The sequence below is a fragment of the Oncorhynchus mykiss genome, chromosome 13 (genome assembly GCF_057628025.1).
Source record: "Oncorhynchus mykiss isolate SJ-2025 chromosome 13, ASM5762802v1, whole genome shotgun sequence".
Classification (NCBI taxonomy): Eukaryota; Metazoa; Chordata; class Actinopteri; order Salmoniformes; family Salmonidae; genus Oncorhynchus; species Oncorhynchus mykiss.
The window spans coordinates 32,868,791-32,886,952 of NC_143034.1; the positions used below are offsets into that span (position 1 = coordinate 32,868,791).

The 18,162-nt window shown below is 42.0% G+C and overlaps 2 protein-coding genes across 6 annotated transcripts in view; one reads left to right on the forward strand and one right to left on the reverse strand.

Moving 5' to 3' along the window:
- ndufaf5 (NADH:ubiquinone oxidoreductase complex assembly factor 5) lies at nt 1–12,728 on the reverse strand. The gene is made up of 11 exons (XM_021557337.3): nt 11,631–12,728; nt 11,489–11,529; nt 11,287–11,350; nt 10,950–10,997; nt 10,648–10,751; nt 10,480–10,519; nt 10,094–10,291; nt 9,864–9,924; nt 9,602–9,685; nt 542–624; nt 1–455 (listed from the first exon to the last, which is right to left on the reverse strand). Exons 1-11 carry the CDS (start codon nt 12,084–12,086, stop codon nt 369–371), a joined length of 1,266 nt encoding a protein of 421 aa, XP_021413012.3. The 5' UTR covers nt 12,087–12,728; the 3' UTR covers nt 1–368.
- Nucleotides 12,362–18,162, forward strand: part of esf1 (ESF1 nucleolar pre-rRNA processing protein) — an 11,712-nt gene continuing 5,911 nt past the window's right edge. Inside the window, exons 1-3 of one of the 5 annotated variants that reach the window (XM_021557333.3) lie at nt 12,362–12,454; nt 15,828–16,252; nt 17,747–18,072. In XM_021557333.3, the coding sequence (XP_021413008.3) occupies nt 15,856–16,252; nt 17,747–18,072 (723 nt within the window). In that variant the 5' untranslated portion in view covers nt 12,362–12,454; nt 15,828–15,855. Of the gene's footprint in view, nt 12,455–12,902; nt 13,093–15,827; nt 16,262–17,746; nt 18,073–18,162 lie in introns of those variants that run through there. The other 4 variants (XM_021557332.3, XM_036940681.2, XM_036940679.2 and 1 more) reach the window with 4 other exon arrangements.

Sequence of the window (18,162 nt, forward strand, 5' to 3'; positions counted from 1 at the left end):
TGGAGATGTATATCATTGCATTTATTTTAAGAACATGAAGCATGGTAAGACAGGAACACAAGACACAAAATAATAAATGTAATGTAGAACTGTATGCATTTGCTATTAATGGGTGAGAAACTAATTCTGTCATACAGCATGCATATCAGTCACTTAAAACAGTGTTGTAGCCTTTCTCAATCACTGTCTGGCTTACACTGAATCTGTGTCGATTAGTATCAGTGAAAAAGTGACATCTGACATGTCATTGAGTGGACATCTCTCGGGAACCAGTCACCTATCTACTTTAGTCGTTCGCCAATACCTTCATTGGGGAACTTACCCCATACTTTAATTTTCTTTATGCAATGGCTGCCGATGTTTTTTTTCTACGACTTGTCTTTAGTTGATGGCTGGCCGATCTTCGAGAGGTCCCCAAATGACACATTCGCAGAGCCTCTTCTAGCTGGTTTCGCCTGCCAAGAACAAAACAGCATTCAACATCTTCACCATTGTCATTTACATTATATTTCTGCAAATGTCATTTGCGAAGATCACAAACCTGTGACTCATGAGGCTTCCAACCAATCATGTAGAGGATCTCAAATGTTGCAGGAACAGACCCATTCTCACTCCCATACATCTCTGAGGGAAATCAAATCAAATAGAGTATCAGCATCTAAAGCAGGGGACAGACTGGGTTTTCAACTGGCACTGGAGAGCTGCTGATTGTGCATGGTTTTGTTCCAAGCCTGCGCTAAACACACCCGATTCATCTGCTCGAGATGTGTTGAATCAGGTGTGTTTGTGCTGGGCTGGAGCAAACACTACACCCAGTAGCTTTCCAGGACCAGAGTTGGTGATCACTTCTCTAAAGCAGAAGTGTGATAACAGTTACTTCTACTTAGGGATGGATAGAAATGTACAGAATGGGTACCTAGAGGAAAATGGGGGAGGGTCATGCTTTTTCAATTTCAGTCAAGGGGAGGGTTTAGTGTTTTTTTTTTTACTAGTCCAGGGGAGGGTAATGTAATTGATGAAATGTCAATATTTATCAGGGTTTTAGAATCAGTGGAGTATTAGGCTATATATCGATGTGTGCCCGATGCCACCCCTCATCTCTGATTCTCTGCTGGGTGCGCAATATCAAGTGCGCCTACAGGCTATTTAGTACGGTGTCAATCAAATAATCCATAGCCTATAGGCTACGAAGAGCATGCTCGAAAAGCACAGAAACAGAGAGCTGCTGGGAAGGTGTATATAAAAGGAGAACCGGAGTTCAACTGATAATTCTATAATTGACTTTATGGGCAAGAAGCATTTTATTTTTAATAATGTAGGCCTATTTATCAGAGTTATCGCCCTCACAATAAGCCAGGTACGAGTAACCTACATCGTGGTGCTGAAATTTGAAGCAGCAGCCGGGGCACTATTAATCGGAAATGGACAGCTCATGGTGATGAAAATAGGCAAATTCGAGCAGGCATAATTAATTTCAACGTCTTCATTTTATTTACACTTCAATAACAGGGCTTTGTGTTGGAGCCCATTTATTCCTATTAAATAAATAATTGGGAGGCCTACCTGTTTGATGGACAAAATTAGGATATTGGCTGCTATATCTAGATTTGTTGGTCAATTCCTCCACCCATCCGTGTCAGTGAAGGGGTGTTAAGTTAAAACAACGACTTGAATTGAGGTATGAGAAGGTATGACATACTTGTTATTAAAGTAAATGGAAAAGAATCATAGGATTTTTACCTTGTTAGATTAAGATTTTGAAGAAAATAAAACATACCCGATCTATAAACAGGGTTTTGGCATTACATACAGTGGGGCAAAAAAGTATTTAGTCAGCCACCAATTGTGCAAGTCCTCCCACTTAAAAAGATGAGGCCTGTAATTTTCATCATAGGTACACTTCAACTATGACAGACAAAATGAGAAAAAAAATTACAGAAAATCACATTGTAGGATTTTTTCTGAATTTATTTGCAAATCATGGTGTTAAATAAGTATTTGGTCATCTACAAACAAGCAAGATTCTCTGGCTCTCACAGACCTGTAACTTCTTCTTTAAGAGGCTCCTCTGTCCTCCACTCGTTACCTGTATTAATGGCACCTGTTTGAACTTGTTATCAGTATAAAAGACCTGTCCACAACCTCAAACAGTCACACTCCAAACTCCACTATGGCCAAGACCAAAGAGCTGTCAAAGGACACCAGAAACAAAATTGTAGACCTGCACCAGGCTGGGAAGACTGAATCTGCAATAGGTAAGCAGCTTGGTTTGAAGAAATCAACTGTGGGAGCAATTATTAGGAAATGGAAGACATACAAGACCACTGATAATTTCCCTCGATGTGGGGCTCCACGCAAGATCTCACCCCGTGGGGTCAAAATGATCACAAGAACGGTGAGCAAAAATCCCAGAACCACACGGGGGGACCTAGTGAATGACCTGCAGAGAGCTGGGACCAAAGTAACAAAGCCTACCACCAGTAACACACTACGCCGCAAGGGACTCAAATCCTGCAGTGCCAGATGTGTCCCCCTGCTTAAGCCAGTACATGTCCAGGCCCGTCTGAAGTTTGCTAGAGAGCATTTGGATGATCCAAAAGAAGATTGGGAGAATGTCAGATGAAACGAAAATATAACTTTTTGGAAAAAACTCAACTCGTCTTGTTTGGAGGACAAAGAATGCTGAGTTGCATCCAAAGAACACCATACCTACTGTGAAGCATGGGGGTGGAAACATCATGCTTTGGGGCTGTTTTTCTGCAAAGGGACCAGGACAACTGATCCGTGTAAAGGAAAGAATGAATGGGGCCATGTATCGTGAGATTTTGAGTGAAAACCTCCTTCCATCAGCAAGGGCATTGAAGATGAAACGTGGCTGGGTCTTTCAGCATGACAATGATCCCAAACACACCGCCCGGGCAACGAAGGAGTGGCTTCGTAAGAAGCATTTCAAGGTCCCGGAGTGGCCTAGCCAGTCTCCAGATCTCAACCCCATAGAAAATCTTTGGAGGGAGTTGAAAGTCCGTGTTGCCCAGCAACAGCCCCAAAACATCACTGCTCTAGAGGAGATCTGCATAGAGGAATGGAGCAAAATACCAGCAACAGTGTGGGAAAACCTTGTGAAGACTTACAGAAAACATTTGACCTCTTATTGCCAACAAAGGGTATATAACAAAGTATTGAGATAAACTTTTGTCATTGACCAAATACTTATTTACCACCATAATTTTTTTTCTAATTTTGTCTGTCATAGTTGAAGTGTACTTATGATGAAAATTACAGGCCTCTCATCTTTTTAAGTGGGAGTACTTGCACAATTGGTGGCTGACTAAATACTTTTTTGCCCCACTGTATACACACACACACACACACACACAGTTGAAGTTGGAAGTTTACATACACTTAGGTTGGAGTCAAAACTTGTTTTTCAACCACTCCACAAATTTCTTGTTAACAAACTATAGTCTTGGCAAGTCGGTTTGGACATCTACTTTGTGCATGACACAAGTAATTTTTCCAACAATTGTTTACAGACAGATTATTTCACTGTATCACAATTCCAGTGGGTCAGTGGTTTACATACACTAAGTTTGACTGTGCCTTTAAACAGCTTAGAAAATTCCCAAAATTATGTCATGGCTTTAGAAGCTTCTGATAGGCTAATTGACATAATTTGAGTCAATTGGAGGTGTACCTGTGGATGTATTTCAAGGACTACCTTCAAACTCAGTGCCTCTTTGCTTAAAATAATGAGAAAATCAAAAGAAATCAGCCTAGACCTCAGAATTTTTTTTTGTAGACCTCCACAAGTCTGGTTCATCCTTGGAAGCAGTTTCCAAACGCCTGAAGGTACTACGTTCATCTGTACAAACAGTACGCAAGTATAGACACGCAGCCGTCATTCCGCTCAGGAAGGAGACACGTTCTGTCTCCTAGAGATGAACGTACCTTGGTGCGAAAAGTGCAAATCAATCCCAGAACAGCAAATGACCTTGTGAAGATGGAGAAAACAGGTACAAAAGTATCTATATCCACAGTAAAACGAGTCCTATATTGACATAACCCGAAAGGCAGCTCAGCAAGGAAGAAGACCCTGCTCCAAAACCTCCATAAAAAAGCCAGACTACAGTTTGCAACTGCATATGGGGACAAATATTGTACTTTTTTGGAGAAATGTCCTCTGGTCTGATGGAACAAACTGACTGGTGCACTTCACAAAATAGATGACATCATGAGGAGGAATATTATGTGGATATATTGAAGCAGCATCTCAAGACAACAATCAGGAAGTTAAAAGCTTGGTCGCAAATGGGTCTTCCAAATAGACAATGACCCCAAAGTTGTGGCAAAATGGCTTAAGGACAACAAAGTCAAGGTATTGGAGTAATCACAAAGCCCTGACCTCAATCCTATAGAAAATTTGTGGGCTGAAAAAGCGTGTGCACGCAAGGAGGCCTACAAACCTCACTCAGTTACACCAGCTCTGTCAGGAGGAATGGGCCAAAATTCACTTATTGTGGGAAGCTTGTGGAAGGCTACTTGAACCAAGTTAAACAATGTAAAGGCAAAGCTACCAAATACTAATTGAGTGTATGTATGTAAACGTCTGACCTACTGGGAATGCGATGAAAGAAATAAAAGCTGAAATAAATCATTCTACTATTTCTCTGACATTTCACATTCTTAAAATAAAGTGGTGATCCTAACTGACCTAAGACAGGGAATTTTTACAAGGATTAAATGTCAGGAATTGTTAAACTGAGTTTAAATGTATTTGGCTAGATGTTGAAACATTGCTGTGAGGATTTGCTTCCATTCAGCCACAAACGCATTACCGAGATCGGGCACTGATGTTGGGCGATCCTGGCTTACAGTTGGTGTTCCAATTCAAAGGTGGTTGAGGTCAAGGCGATATATCACTTCTGTATGGACCTCACTTTGTGCATTGGCGCATTATCATGCTGAAACAAGAAAGGACCTTCCCCAAACTGTTGCCACAAATTTGGAAAGACAGAATTGTCTAGAATGTCACTGTATGCTGTAACGTTCAGATTTCCCTTCACTGTAACTAAGGGGCCTAGCCCGAACCATGAAAAACAGCCCAGACCAGTATTCCTCCTCCACCAAACTTTACAGTTTGGACTATGCATTCAGGCAGGTAGCTTTTTCCTGGCATCCGCCAAACCCAGATTCGTCCGTCGAACTGCTAGATGGTGAAGCGGGATTCATCACTACAGAGAACGCATTTCAACTGTTCCAGAATCCAATTCGCTTTGAGCACTTATGCACTCTGGGGTCCCAATGAGAGCTTGTGTCCTATCACTTCGCGGCAGAGCCGCTGTTGCTTCTAGACGTTTCCACCTCACAATATCAGCACTTACAGTTGTCGGGGACAGCTCTAGCAGGGTAGAAATGTGACGAACTGACTTGTTGAAAAGGTGGCATCCTATGACGTTGAAAGTCATATAGCTCTTAAGGAAGGGCCATTCTACTGCCAATATTTGTCTATGGAGATCGCACGGCTGTGTGCTCGATTTTATACACCTGTCAGCAACGGGTGTGGCTGAAAAAGCCTAATGCACTAATTTCAGGGGTGTCCACATACTTTTGGTCATGTAGTGTGTGATATATATAAAATCAGTGAAATATTATATATAAAATTATATATATAAAATTCGGGAAATATTCCGAAACCTTTTTTCCATATTGTTTCATTACAGCCTTGTTCTAAAAAAAATTTTAATTTATTTTTTTTAACTCCAATCTACACACAATACCCCATAATGACAAAGTGAAAACAGGATTTTATACATTATACATAAAGTGAAATTCCTTATTTACATAAGTATTCAGACCCTTTGCTATGAGACTCAAAATTGAGCTCAGGTGCATCCTGTGTTCATTGATTATCCTTTAAATGTTTGTACAACTTGGAGTCCACCTGTGGTAAATTCAATTGATTTGGAAAGGCACACACCTGTTTATACAAGGTCCCACAGTTGACAGTGCATGTCAGAGCAAAAACAAAGCTATGAGGTTGAAGGAATTGTCCGTAGAGCTCCGAGACAGGATTGTGCCGAGGCACAGATCTGGGGAAGGGAACAAAAACTTTTCTGCAGCATTGAAGGTCCAAGAACACATTGGCCTCCATCATTCTTAAATGGAAGAAGTTTGGAACCACCAAGACTTTTCCTGGAGCTGGCTGGCCGGCCAAACTGAGCAAGAACCTGACGGTCACTCCGACAGAGCTCGAGTTCCTCTGTGGAGATGGGAGAACCTTCCAGAAGGATAATCATCTTTGCAGCACTCCACCAATCAGGCCTTTATGGTAGAGTGGCCAGAAGGAAGCTACTCCTCAGTAAAAGGCACATGACAGTCCACTTGGAGTTTGCCTAAAGGCACCAAAAGACTCTCAAACCATGAGAAACAAGATTCTCTGGTCTGATAAAACCAAGATTGAACTCTTTGGCCTGAATGTCAAGCATGGTGTCTGGAGGAAACCTAGCACCATGCCTACGGTGAAGCATGGTAGTGACAGCATCATGTTGTGGGGATGTTTTTCAGTGGCAGGGACTGGGAGTCTAGTCAGGATCGAGGGAAAGATGAACAGCCCCCCCGAGTGGCGCAGTGGTCTAAGGCACAGCATCGCAGTGCTTGAGGCATCATTACAGACCCGGGTTCGATCCCAGGCTGTGTCAGGGGTGGTGGCGCACAATTGGCCCAGCGGCGCACCCTGTAGGCCGTCTCGTTTTTGGTAATCAATCACTGTATCTGCAAACTTGATGATTGAGTTGGAGGCGTGCATGGCCACGCTGTCATGGAGGGTGGTATGGTGTCAAATGCTGAGCTGTAATCGATGAACAGCATTCTTACATAGGTATTCCTCTTGTCCAGATGGATTATGGCAGTGTGCAGTGTGATTGTGTCGTCTGTGGACTTATTGGGGCGTTAAGCAAATTGGAGTGGGTCTAGCGTGTCAGGTAGGGTGGAGGTGATATGATCCTTGACTAGTTTCTCAAAGCACTTCATGATGACGGAAGTGAGTGCTACGGGGGCGATAGTCGTTTAGCTCAATTACCTTGGGTTTCTTGGGAACAGGAACAATGATGGCCCTCTTGAAGCATGTGGGAACAGCAGACTGGGATAAGGATTGATTGAATATGTCCATAAACACACCAGCCAGCTGGTCTGCGCATGCTCTGAGGATGCAATTAGGGATGCTGTCTGGGCTTGCAGCCTTGTGAGGGTTAACACGTTTAAACGTTTTACTCACGTTGGCTGCGGTGAAGGAGAGCCCGCAGGATCTGGTAGCGGGCTGTGTCAGTGGCACTGTATTGTCCACAAAGCGAGCAAAGAAGTTGTTTAATGTGTCTGGGAGCAAGACGTCCATGTCCGCGAAGGGGCTAGTTTTCTTTTTTGTAATCCGTGATTGACTGTAGACACTGCCACATACGTCTCGTGTCTGAGCCGTTGAATTGAGATTCTACTTTGTCTCTGTACTGGCGCTTAGCTTGTTTGATTGCCTTGCGGAGGGAATAGCTACACTGTTTGTATTCGGTCATGTTTCCGGTCGCCTTGTCATGATTAAAAGCAGTGGTTTGCGCTTTCAGTTTTGCGCGAATGCTGCCATCAATCCACGGTTTCTGGTTGGGGAAGGTTTTAATAGTCACCGTGGGTACATCTCCGATGCACTTGCTCAAACTCGCTCACTGAATCAGCGTATACAGTCGTGGCCAAAAGTTTTGAGAATGACAAATGAATTTTCACAAAGTCTGCTGCCTCAGTTTGTATGATGGCAATTTGCATTACTACAGAATGTCATGAAGAGTGATCAGATGAATTGCAAAGTCCCTCTTTGCCATGCAAATGAACTGAATCCCCAAAAAACATTTCCACTGCATTTCAGCCCTGCCACAAAAGGACCAGCTGACATGTCAGTGATTCTCTCGTTAACACGGGTGTGAATGTTGATGAGGACAAGGCTGGAGATCACTCTGTCATGCTGATTGAGTTAAGAATAACAGACTGGAAACTTCAAAAGGAGGGTGGTGCTTGGAATCATTGTTCTTCCTCTGTCAAACACGGTTACCTGCAAGGAAACACGTGCTGTCATCATTGCTTTGCACAAAAATGACTTCACAGGCAAGGATATTGCTGCCAGTAAGAATGCACCTAAATCAACCATTTATCGGATCATCAAGAACTTCAAGGAGAGCGGTTCAAATGTTGTGAAAAAGGCTTCAGGGCGCCCCAAGAAAGTCCAGCAAGCGCCAGGACCGTCTCCTAAAGTTGCTTCAGCTGCGGGATCGGGGCACCACCAGTACAGAGCTTGCTCAGGAATGGCAGCAGGCAGGTGTGAGTGCATCTGCACGCACATTGAGGCGAAGTATTTTGGAGGATGGCCTGGTGTCAAGAAGGGCAGCAAAGAAGCCACTTCTCTTCAGGAAAAACATCATGGACAGACTGATATTCTGCGAAAGGTACAGGGATTGGACTGCTGAGGACTGGGGTAAAGTCATTTTCTCTGATGAATCCTCTTTCCGATTGTTTGGGGCATCCGGAAAAAAAGCTTGTCCAGAGAAGACAAGGTGAGCGCTAACATGAGTCCTGTGTCATGCTAACAGTAAAGCATCCTGAGACCATTCATGTGTGGGGTTGCTTCTCAGCCAAGGGAGTGGGCTCACTCACAATTTTGCCTAAGAACATTGCCATGAATAAAGAATGGTACCAACACATCCTCCGAGAGCAACTTCTCCCAACCATTCAGGAACAGTTTGGTGACGAACAATGCATTTTCCAGCATGATGGAGCACCTTGCCTTAAGGCAAAAGTGATAACTAAGTGGCTCGGGGAACAAAACATCAATATTTTGGGTCCATTGCCAGGAAACTCCCCAGACCTTAATCCCATTGAGAACTTGTGGTCAATTTTCAAGAGGCGGGTGGACAAATAAAAACCCATAAATTCCCATTCTTGATTATGCAAGAATGGGCTGCCGACAGTCAGGATGTGGCCCAGAAGTTAATTGACAGCATGCCAAGGCGGATTGCAGAGGTCTTGAAAAAGAAGGGTCAACACTGCAAATATAGACTCTTTGCATCAACTTCATGTAATTGTCAATAAAAGCCTTTGACACTTATGAGATTCTTGTAATTATACTTCAGTATTCCATAGTAACATCTGACAAAAATATCTAAAGATACTGAAGCAGCAAACATTGTGGAAATGAATATGTGTGTCATTCTTAAAACTTTTGGCCACAACTGTACATCAATATTGTTGCCTGAGGCTATCCGGAACATATCCCAGTCCACGTGATCGAAGCAATCTTGAAGCGTGGAATCCGATTGGTTGGACCAGTGTTGAACAGACCTAAGCACGGGCGTTTCTTGTTTTAGTTTCTGTCTATAGGCTGGGAGCAACAAAATGGAATCATGGTCAGATTTGCCGAAAGGAGGGCGAGGGAGGGCTTTGTATGCATTGCGGAAGTTAGAGTAGCAATGATCCAGAATGCTCCCAGTCCGGAACAGTATGTATGGATGATAATAATAGTATAAGACGGTTTCATTTCAAGTATGTATTTATCTACCATGTAGCTCACCTTGGTAGATTGCAGCTGCAGCTAAAATGGTGTCTCTGTGCAACATGGACTTCCTGTTCCAAGCGCAGTTGCTCTCCCCCATACCTGGAGAGTTGAGACAACGGTGAAAACTCAGCATTCAGGCACTAAATATTATTCAACTGCCTGTCCTAGGAGCCTATTCCTATGAGAAGATGAATAGAAACAATTAAACTATAAAAACTCAGTATGAACAAAAAGCACAGATCTACAATAGTATAACTGCGGTATACAGTAGGCCTACCTTGCAGGTCACTCATGACCTCAAGTATTCCAGGATAGTGCACTTGAATTTCATCAATGTCCTACAGAAAACAAAATGTAATATAAATCACTTGCCTCAAACACAAATATTGCGGCATCATTATAATTTCTAGCTAATCGCTAGATCCACAGCCAGAACCACAGAATTAAATAGAACACTCATATTAGACTATATTGTAAATCTATGGCCATGGACACCCAAGGCCTCACCACTGTGAGCATACTGAAGCCTGCCTGGCCCAGCAAGTTGCCCAGGTCTGTGACGGCCGTGTAGGGGGACACGTGGGGGGAGAACCCCCCTTCCCGCTCGAGCTCAGCCAGCTGCAGGGAGCAGCGCAGCTCATACAAGGTCTCCCCGCCCACCATGGCCCCAATGAACACCCCATCTGGCTTCAGGACCTGGTTGATCTTTGGGAAGGGAGAGGGATTATAATGACAGCACAGTGATACAGACGGAAGAACCAGGATTGTTGTAATCCTGAATCCTATGCGTAATTATGATGTTATAAGAAGGTAACGTATTTGGAAAAACAGCCGGCAAAAGGCAATAGACAAAGTACAGATGTAAAAAAGAATAATATGAGGCTGTCAGTTACCTGTCTCAAGGCTCCAGGGAGATCATTGATCCAGTGTAGGCTAAACAGGAGAAACATACAGTACTAGATCATTTTGTGTTGCAAGCAAGCCATACTAAACCCTGGGGAATATGACTCGGAGGGCTCAAATGGAATATTATGTCAGAATCATCTACAGGGCCAAATCACCTCAAGCTGCTGACCACCAGATCAAATGTGTTTTCTTTAAAGGGTAGAAACTCTTCATCGGCCATGACACAGTGGGTAGGGATCTCACTTCGTCTTGTGTTTCTCTGAGGAGCGAAATCCAGAAAAAAAAAACAGAAGTCCCTCCATAACATGCCTCTGATTTTACAGAATATTCCATCAATCTATTGATCTATAGTTAGTGGTCTCTGCTCATAAACACAATCATTCCACTTAGACTATGGGTGTTCTAACAGAATTACATATTATAATTCCTATTAGTAATTTAATTGGATATAACTCACCAAAGACTTTTCTGAGATATCAGTTAAGAAGAGCTGCTCAACTACTTCCTGAAAGTGGAAGCACAATTCAATATTCAGAAAGCCATACATCTTGTGAGTTGATGTTTTCCCTACCTTAAAGGGGCAATCTACATCCATTTTGGACTTATAAATGTATGTTATGTACCCATTGATTCTTGACAAATATAGCATAAGCTTTGTTCTGTTGTACCCCATCAGAACCCAAAACATTTAAAAGCTTATTTTACAGCCTCCAACTTTCTACCGAAACGTGTGGGGAATGCTGTTATTGTTTAAAATGCTCCCCGCCTGTTTATGAACAACCATTGAAGGCTACCTTGTGCAAATGCTCAGCAATGTGACTTTTCCCACAGCCAATGTCCAATGCCAAAGGAAATGTCCTGTGAAAATAAGTCCAAAATGTCAGCAAAATGCACACCCTCACATGCACAAATATAAACTTTAATTTCAACAACAGTGCCATGAATGTGACAATTATCATACACTATGTCTATGCATCACAACTTCTGTTGCCTTACCTTGCAATGTCATAGACCCTGTCTGCAACTCTGCTTCCAACCTGCAAATGAATATGAACAGTACCAGAACACATACATTTCCTTGGATAAAAGAGAGCTAGGATAAGACTAAATATGTCATACAAATACAGCTACAGTATACCTCATCTCTCAGATAGTCATATTTGTCACTGTCTTGTAGCGATGCAGCCCATTTCTTCTGTCTCCTCTTCATAGTCCTGTCAAATACATTCATTGTACCTCCAGCCCTGCCTGACAACTGCCTCTGAATTTCAGTCCATTGAGAACACCGAATTTTAGAAGACAACTCTCTCACCGGTAGAAACATTGAATGAGCTGTCATGACATTTCTTTGCGAATGAGCTGGATCATGTTGTTGAGGGACCAGCAATCTAACGCTGCCTTTTTTCAAGACTCTCCGGCAGACACAACTACCATTGAGAAAACGACTACCTATTGCATTGTTCATTTTTACAAATTGTTTACCGACTAACGCGCTAATATGTAGCAAACCATTGCATAACAAGTAAAATGTTTGGTGTGTTCTTCCAGTCATCCACATTGAATGACCTCGACACAGTGGACAAACATAAAACATGGAACTGTTTTTTTCTCGTTTGATAGAAAATGTGGAACTGGATTTCAGTCTGTTCACTCGTTTTATCGCCTCTTCTTGTTGTAAAGGCTAATGCATATAGTGCGGATTTAATTTTAAAGCTCAAATTATACATTTATATTGGTAAATGTATTTATTGAATTTGAATACATGATGTATTGAATATGGACTGAATTGTGGTTTTGTACTGCCTGGCTTGCCTTATGTATTGAATATGGACTGAACTGTGGTTTGGTACTGCCTGGCTTGCCGTATGCAAAAAGGGGTGGGACAAGAAAAAGGTCACGAAAGTGGTGCATGTTGGGAGAACACGTGGATAGCGGTACAATTTAATCGGAAAAGTTGTTTTGGTAAGTCTCTATTCTATTAACTGCAGCTCTTGGAATGGCCCTCCTCAAGTGTTGTTTACATGTCTGACTCATGTATCTAACGTGTTAGCTTGCTTACTAACCCATGCAAAAAAAACACTCACTTGTTAGAATAGTATGCGCCCAGGGCAATATTGCACTGTGGTGCAGTGTACCTACTACGACTAATAGAGAGTAGGAATTAGCTTATGTCCCGAGTGGCGCAGCGGTCTAAGGCACTGCATCTCATTGCAAGTTGCGTCACTACAGTCCCTGTAGTGCACATAAAGAATGATAGAGGCCTCTAGTGGCCAAAAGGTCATTTTTAGCATGGGAAGCACCGTTGAGGGCTTCCACCATTTTAATGTAGTCAACTGGGTGGGACTTCCAACTTCATTGGCTGATCCCTCCTGATGATCCGGTTGGAGGCATGTTCAACTGCGCCATCGGAAGAGATCAGCCAATCGTGAAGAAGAAATTTGACCTTTTTAAAGTTGAGATGACCACAATGGGGTGGCAGGTAGCCTAGTGGTTAGAGCATTGGGCCAGTAACTGTAAAGGTTGCTGGATCAAATCCCCGAGCTGACAAGGTAAAACATCTTTCATGCTCCTGAACAAGGCAGTTAACCCACTGTTCCCAGGTAGGCCGTCATTGTAAATAAAAATGTGTCCTTAACTGACTAGCTTAGTTAAATAAAACATGTTACAATGGCTCTGTCACAGATGCTATAATGTAGGGCGTTCACTTGCTGCTGTACAATGTAGAGAAAAACGAGGCAATTCAAGAGGTTGTACGAAATGAATGTCAAAATGTGGTTTTCTTTGCCCTATGCCCTATTACATAGAATTAATCATTATTACAATTGCTCGGCCTCCGACTGCAAGGCACTACAGAGGCTAATGCGTATGGCCGAGTACATCACTGGGGCCAAGCTTCCTGCCATCCAGGACCTCTGTACCAGGTGGTGTCAGAGGAAGGCCTTAAAAATTGCCAGACCCCAGCCGTCCTAGTCATAGACAGTTCTCTCTGCCACCGTACTGGAAACGGTACTGGAGCGCCAAGTCTAGGTCTAAAAGGCTCCTTAACAGATTCTGCCCCCCAAGCCGTGAGACTCCTGAACAGATAATCAAATGGCTACCCGGACTATTTGCATTGTCCCCCCCACCCACATTTATTATGTATGCATAGTCCTTTTATCTCTACCTCCATGTACATATTCTCTCAATTACCTCGACTAACCTGTGCCCCCCGCACATTGACTCAGTACCGGTTGTCCCTGTATATAGGCTTGCTGCTGTTATTCTATTGTTTCTCTTTAATTAATTTTTATGTTATTACTTTTTTACTTCAGTTTATTATAGTAAATACTTTTACACTTATTTTTCTTAACCGCATTGTTGGTTAAGGGCTTGTAAGCATTTCACTGTAAGGTTGTATTCGGCACATTTGATTTGATTGTTTGCTACAATATTATAACCTTAATATACTTGTGTTGATCAAATAAGAACGTTCATTTGCTGTGACCGTTGCTAGTTTAGACTGTGCCAGGCTTGGTTGTATCTCTTCCATATTTGGTGTTGTGAGGTGGTACTATTTGCAGGTATTTCCACTGGTTGGACAAATTAAAGTCAACTTGATACATTTTCTCCTCCAGATCCTTGGCTTTCATTGTCTATAACCGGGATCAATCTATGTTGAGAGGGGCTGTTTCTATGGCGATTTTAAAGGGAAAGACTCAGAAATACACAATGAAAACAGGAACAGATCGTTGTTGTGGAGGGTGGATTTTGAAATTCAGTCTTCTAGCTTTGTAAATAAATATATTTAGTCCCTACTTAGTTTTGTATTCAGTGGATTTTGTTTTTAAAAAGCCCATGTTTACACTCACGAACCTGCAGCCACTAGTTAGTTAGCTTGTGAGTTGACGTTCGAAGTTAGCGCCGTTCTGCCACGGCGCAGCGCCACAGAGTTCTATTGAGCAGTGACCACTTTTTGATCATGCCTGTGATAACATTCCATTCACTCTAAACATGCTAAATTCTCTGAGAAAATCATCTGTAACTTTGGAACCATATATGGTAGAAACATGACTTGTTTTTCTGACATAATTTTCTATTGAATGGACACTTTTATATTAACAATGATTGAATCAATCATTTTATATGTGAACACCCTATATAGTGGCACAGAAAGAAAGATGAGTCCTCTATCTATCTGTCAAACTCATTCTATGGGCTTATCATTGTAAATACAGTTTTAAATATGTGTTTATTACTTTTATTATTTCATTCTCTTCTCATCTTGACCTGCACTGTTGGAGCTCGGAGCTTAAGAATTTCACTATACCCTGCAATTACATCTGCGACCCTGTGCACGTGACTAATAAACTCATCTAATCTAGGGTCTGATGGTTTTTGCTAATGTTCTTTACTAATCAATTACCTTAATGCATCAAACAAGTACAGGGAGGTGCAAAAACCAGCAGACGCTCAGCCCTCTGTGGCTTGAGTTTAACAGTGACCTAGGAGCAATTCCATGGTAACAGAATTGCGTTGAGACTTTGGTATTATATTTTTCACTTCAAAATGTATACCAAACAAAAAAACATTTAATTTTAAAAGTTTAACAAATCATATAACTCTGTGCACAAGGACAACTTTTAATAATTTCCACTGAACATTTTACAAGAACAACTGTGTAGATTCAAAGTTTGGTAACAGAATAAAACTGAGGAAGAGTTTAATGCAATTCTGTTACCAAACTTTGCATCTGCAAAATGTTTTCAGTAAATGTTTTTATTTTTTTATTGTGTAAATTGTTCAAGGTAGTCATTGTGCCTAGTTTATGCTTTGAAATCAATGTTTTTTTGTTTAGCATACACTTTAAAAGTGAAAAATAGGAGACTCCGCATAATTCTGTTACCATGGAATTGTCCCTAGCTAGTTACTTTCATATTTTTTTGGGGTGGATATCAATAGACTGGAGCAAATCTACCACCTCTTACTGTAGTTAGAGTAGCTCGCTAGAGATGTAACATTTATGCGCTTCAAAGGTAAATAGCGGTAGACTGCATTACTAGCTTCTGATCTGCAATATTGAATACTTCTATTCAGTTCAGTTTGGACATCAACAGATCTGCATAATCAGAATTGAGTACTGAGCACAAGAATTGCTCTAATAAGCTTACATGTGAGGTAGGCTGTGCTTGGTTGTTACGACAAGTATGATCGTATTAGTAAGTAAGAGAGTGAGTAGTGTGTATGTAGAAAGGATAATAACTCATGTTGTTTTCTTTCTTAATCTCTAATCTTGTGCAACATTACCTTCCATGTTGTCTAATAACTTCCATTGACAAACTGTCTGTCCTCTTTACAGATACTCCTCCTCCGACGACTTAGTCATCATGGATTCCAAAAAGGGCCAAAGCGCCGATGACCGCTTCCAAAAAGTGAAAAAGGACCCCCGCTTCTGGGAAATGCCAGAGAAAGAGCACAAAATCAAGATTGACAAGCGCTTCCAGTCCATGTTCCACGACGATCGCTTCAAGCTCAAGTACACGGTCGACAAGCGCGGCCGACCCGTCAACCACACCTCCTCCGAGGACCTGAAACGTTTCTACAATCTCTCTGACTCTGAGGAGGAAAAGGAGGATGGAAAGGATAAAGAGAAGAAAAAGAAGACACAAGCAAAGTTGGACACTGGGGAGAGAGAGGATAAGGTAGTGGATGAGCCCAAAAAGCCTTCACAGTCCATAAAGAGTGGACCTAAAGGAGACCAGCCTATCAGAGGAGTCAGACTGTGTGAGGAGGGTAAAGTAGAAGAGGGGACCTTATTGTCTGACCTTATGACCCATAACATCAATTACACCTTAGGGCCCCTGCTAAAGCAAATGCGTTAAAAACAAATGTTTCAAGGTTTATTGTCACGTGCACATGTACAGTGAAATGCCTTTCTTGAAAGCTCTTTCCCAACAATGCAGTAATCAATATCAGTTGCACTATAAAGTAAAGTAGAACAAAAGCACACAAGAAATAAGAAGAAGAGTACAAGAAAGTAATATATATATATATATATATATATATATATATATATATATACACACAGGGTAAGTGCCAATACCATATTTACAATGTCCAGGGGTAAATATAGATCCCTTTCTGTGTTTACAAACATTGCCGCAGGAGGACGATGCGTGCAATTTGGTGGCAGAACAAAGGGGAGCTCTTATTGAACACCAGCAAAAAAAACTCTATTTACATGTTGCTTATGAGTGCATTTCACACTACTTTTGGATTGTAATTGGATTTTAAGGCTTGTATGAACGTCCCGCTTAATATAATGTTCGTGTCATCATCGCAAATCAACTGCATTATACTTTAAAAAAAGACTTCAACTAGTAAAATGGCTCTTTGGCTAGCTGTTGCTACAGCCTATATCAATGAGCCTTAGCATTCTAGCAAACAACTGCTGCATCCCAAATTGTTATTTTCCAAAGAACACAACCAAATATAATCTTAGTGAATGTTCATGCAAGAATCAAAACATCATTGTAAGAGTATGAGAACCCCAAAAAGTTATTTAGTTAAGAATACGTAAATCTAAGCTATGTTGAGTGGGAGCAGATGGCGATGGCTGCCGCGCGCACCTGTCCGTGACATCAATGCGTCATGTACTAGAAAAGGGTCTATGTATAGATAGATATAAGGGGACTAGGCATCAGGAAATATGAATAACAGAGTAGCAGAAGCAGCGTATATGATGATTGTATGTGAGTCAGTATGAAGGTGTGTGCGTGTTATGTTTGTGTGAGCAAATAAGGTATGTGTGTTGGAGTGTGAGTATGTATAGTCCTGTGAGTGTGCGTAGTCAGTACAACATTTTTTATTAACATTGGGGCGATGAGTTGGATTGAAGACCTGCATTAAGATATAGCTCTAGAGAGGATGATGATGATGGTTTTTCCTTTGACCTGCTTGCTCAGTCCTAGCAAAGCTGCTGCTGCTGCAGCCAAGTGGAGACTTTATACAGTTAATTCGGAAAGTATTCACACCCCTTCCCCTTTTCCACATTTTGTTACGTTACAGCCTTATTCTTAAAATGGATTAAATAAAAAATCCTCATCAATCTACATAAAATTCCCCATAATGACGAAGTGAAAACAGGTTTTCAGAAATTGTTGCGAATGTATAAAAAACAAAACAGAAACATCTTATTTTTATATACAGTATATGCTCATACCATCTATGCATTGTTTTGAAGTTTGTTGCTGCCATCAATACATGCTGTTTTTACAGATGACGAAGAGGAAGATGACAAGGTGCCTCACATTGAGGGGGACGATGTGGACCAGGCGGCCAGCATCTCAGACGGCAGTGAGGATGACGAAGATGAAGCAGATGTGGAGAGTGACATGGAGAGCGGCTCCGAGGACGAGTCCGCTTCAGAGTTAGACGAGGACAGTGACGGCAGCGGGCCAGATCTGGCCAGGGGGAAAGGCAATGTGGAGACCAGCTCAGACGAGGACGACGATGATGACGTGGAGGCCATCTTGAAATGCGAGGAGGAGGAGATCCAGCACGACTGGGGCGAGCTGTGCAAGGACGCGCCGCGGAGCGAGGAGGTGAGTTCTAAGGCTGTGTCTCAATTGTCCAGAGGGACTTCTTCTACTCATTTCCTTTCATCTAAAATGGCATAAGAAATTGCATGTTAC

Bases quoted from the DNA above. Each gene is read 5' to 3' on its own strand.
- ndufaf5 (XM_021557337.3), bottom strand. From the start codon at position 12,086: ATGTTTTATGTTTGTCCACTGTGTCGAGGTCATTCAATGTGGATGACT. The intron at 10,998-11,286 runs GTAGCCTTCAAT...TTCCACTTTCAG, and splicing joins TTGCTGAGCATTTGCACAAG to GAAGTAGTTGAGCAGCTCTT. The intron at 9,686-9,863 runs GTAGGCCTACTG...TCAACTCTCCAG, and splicing joins GGTCATGAGTGACCTGCAAG to GTATGGGGGAGAGCAACTGC.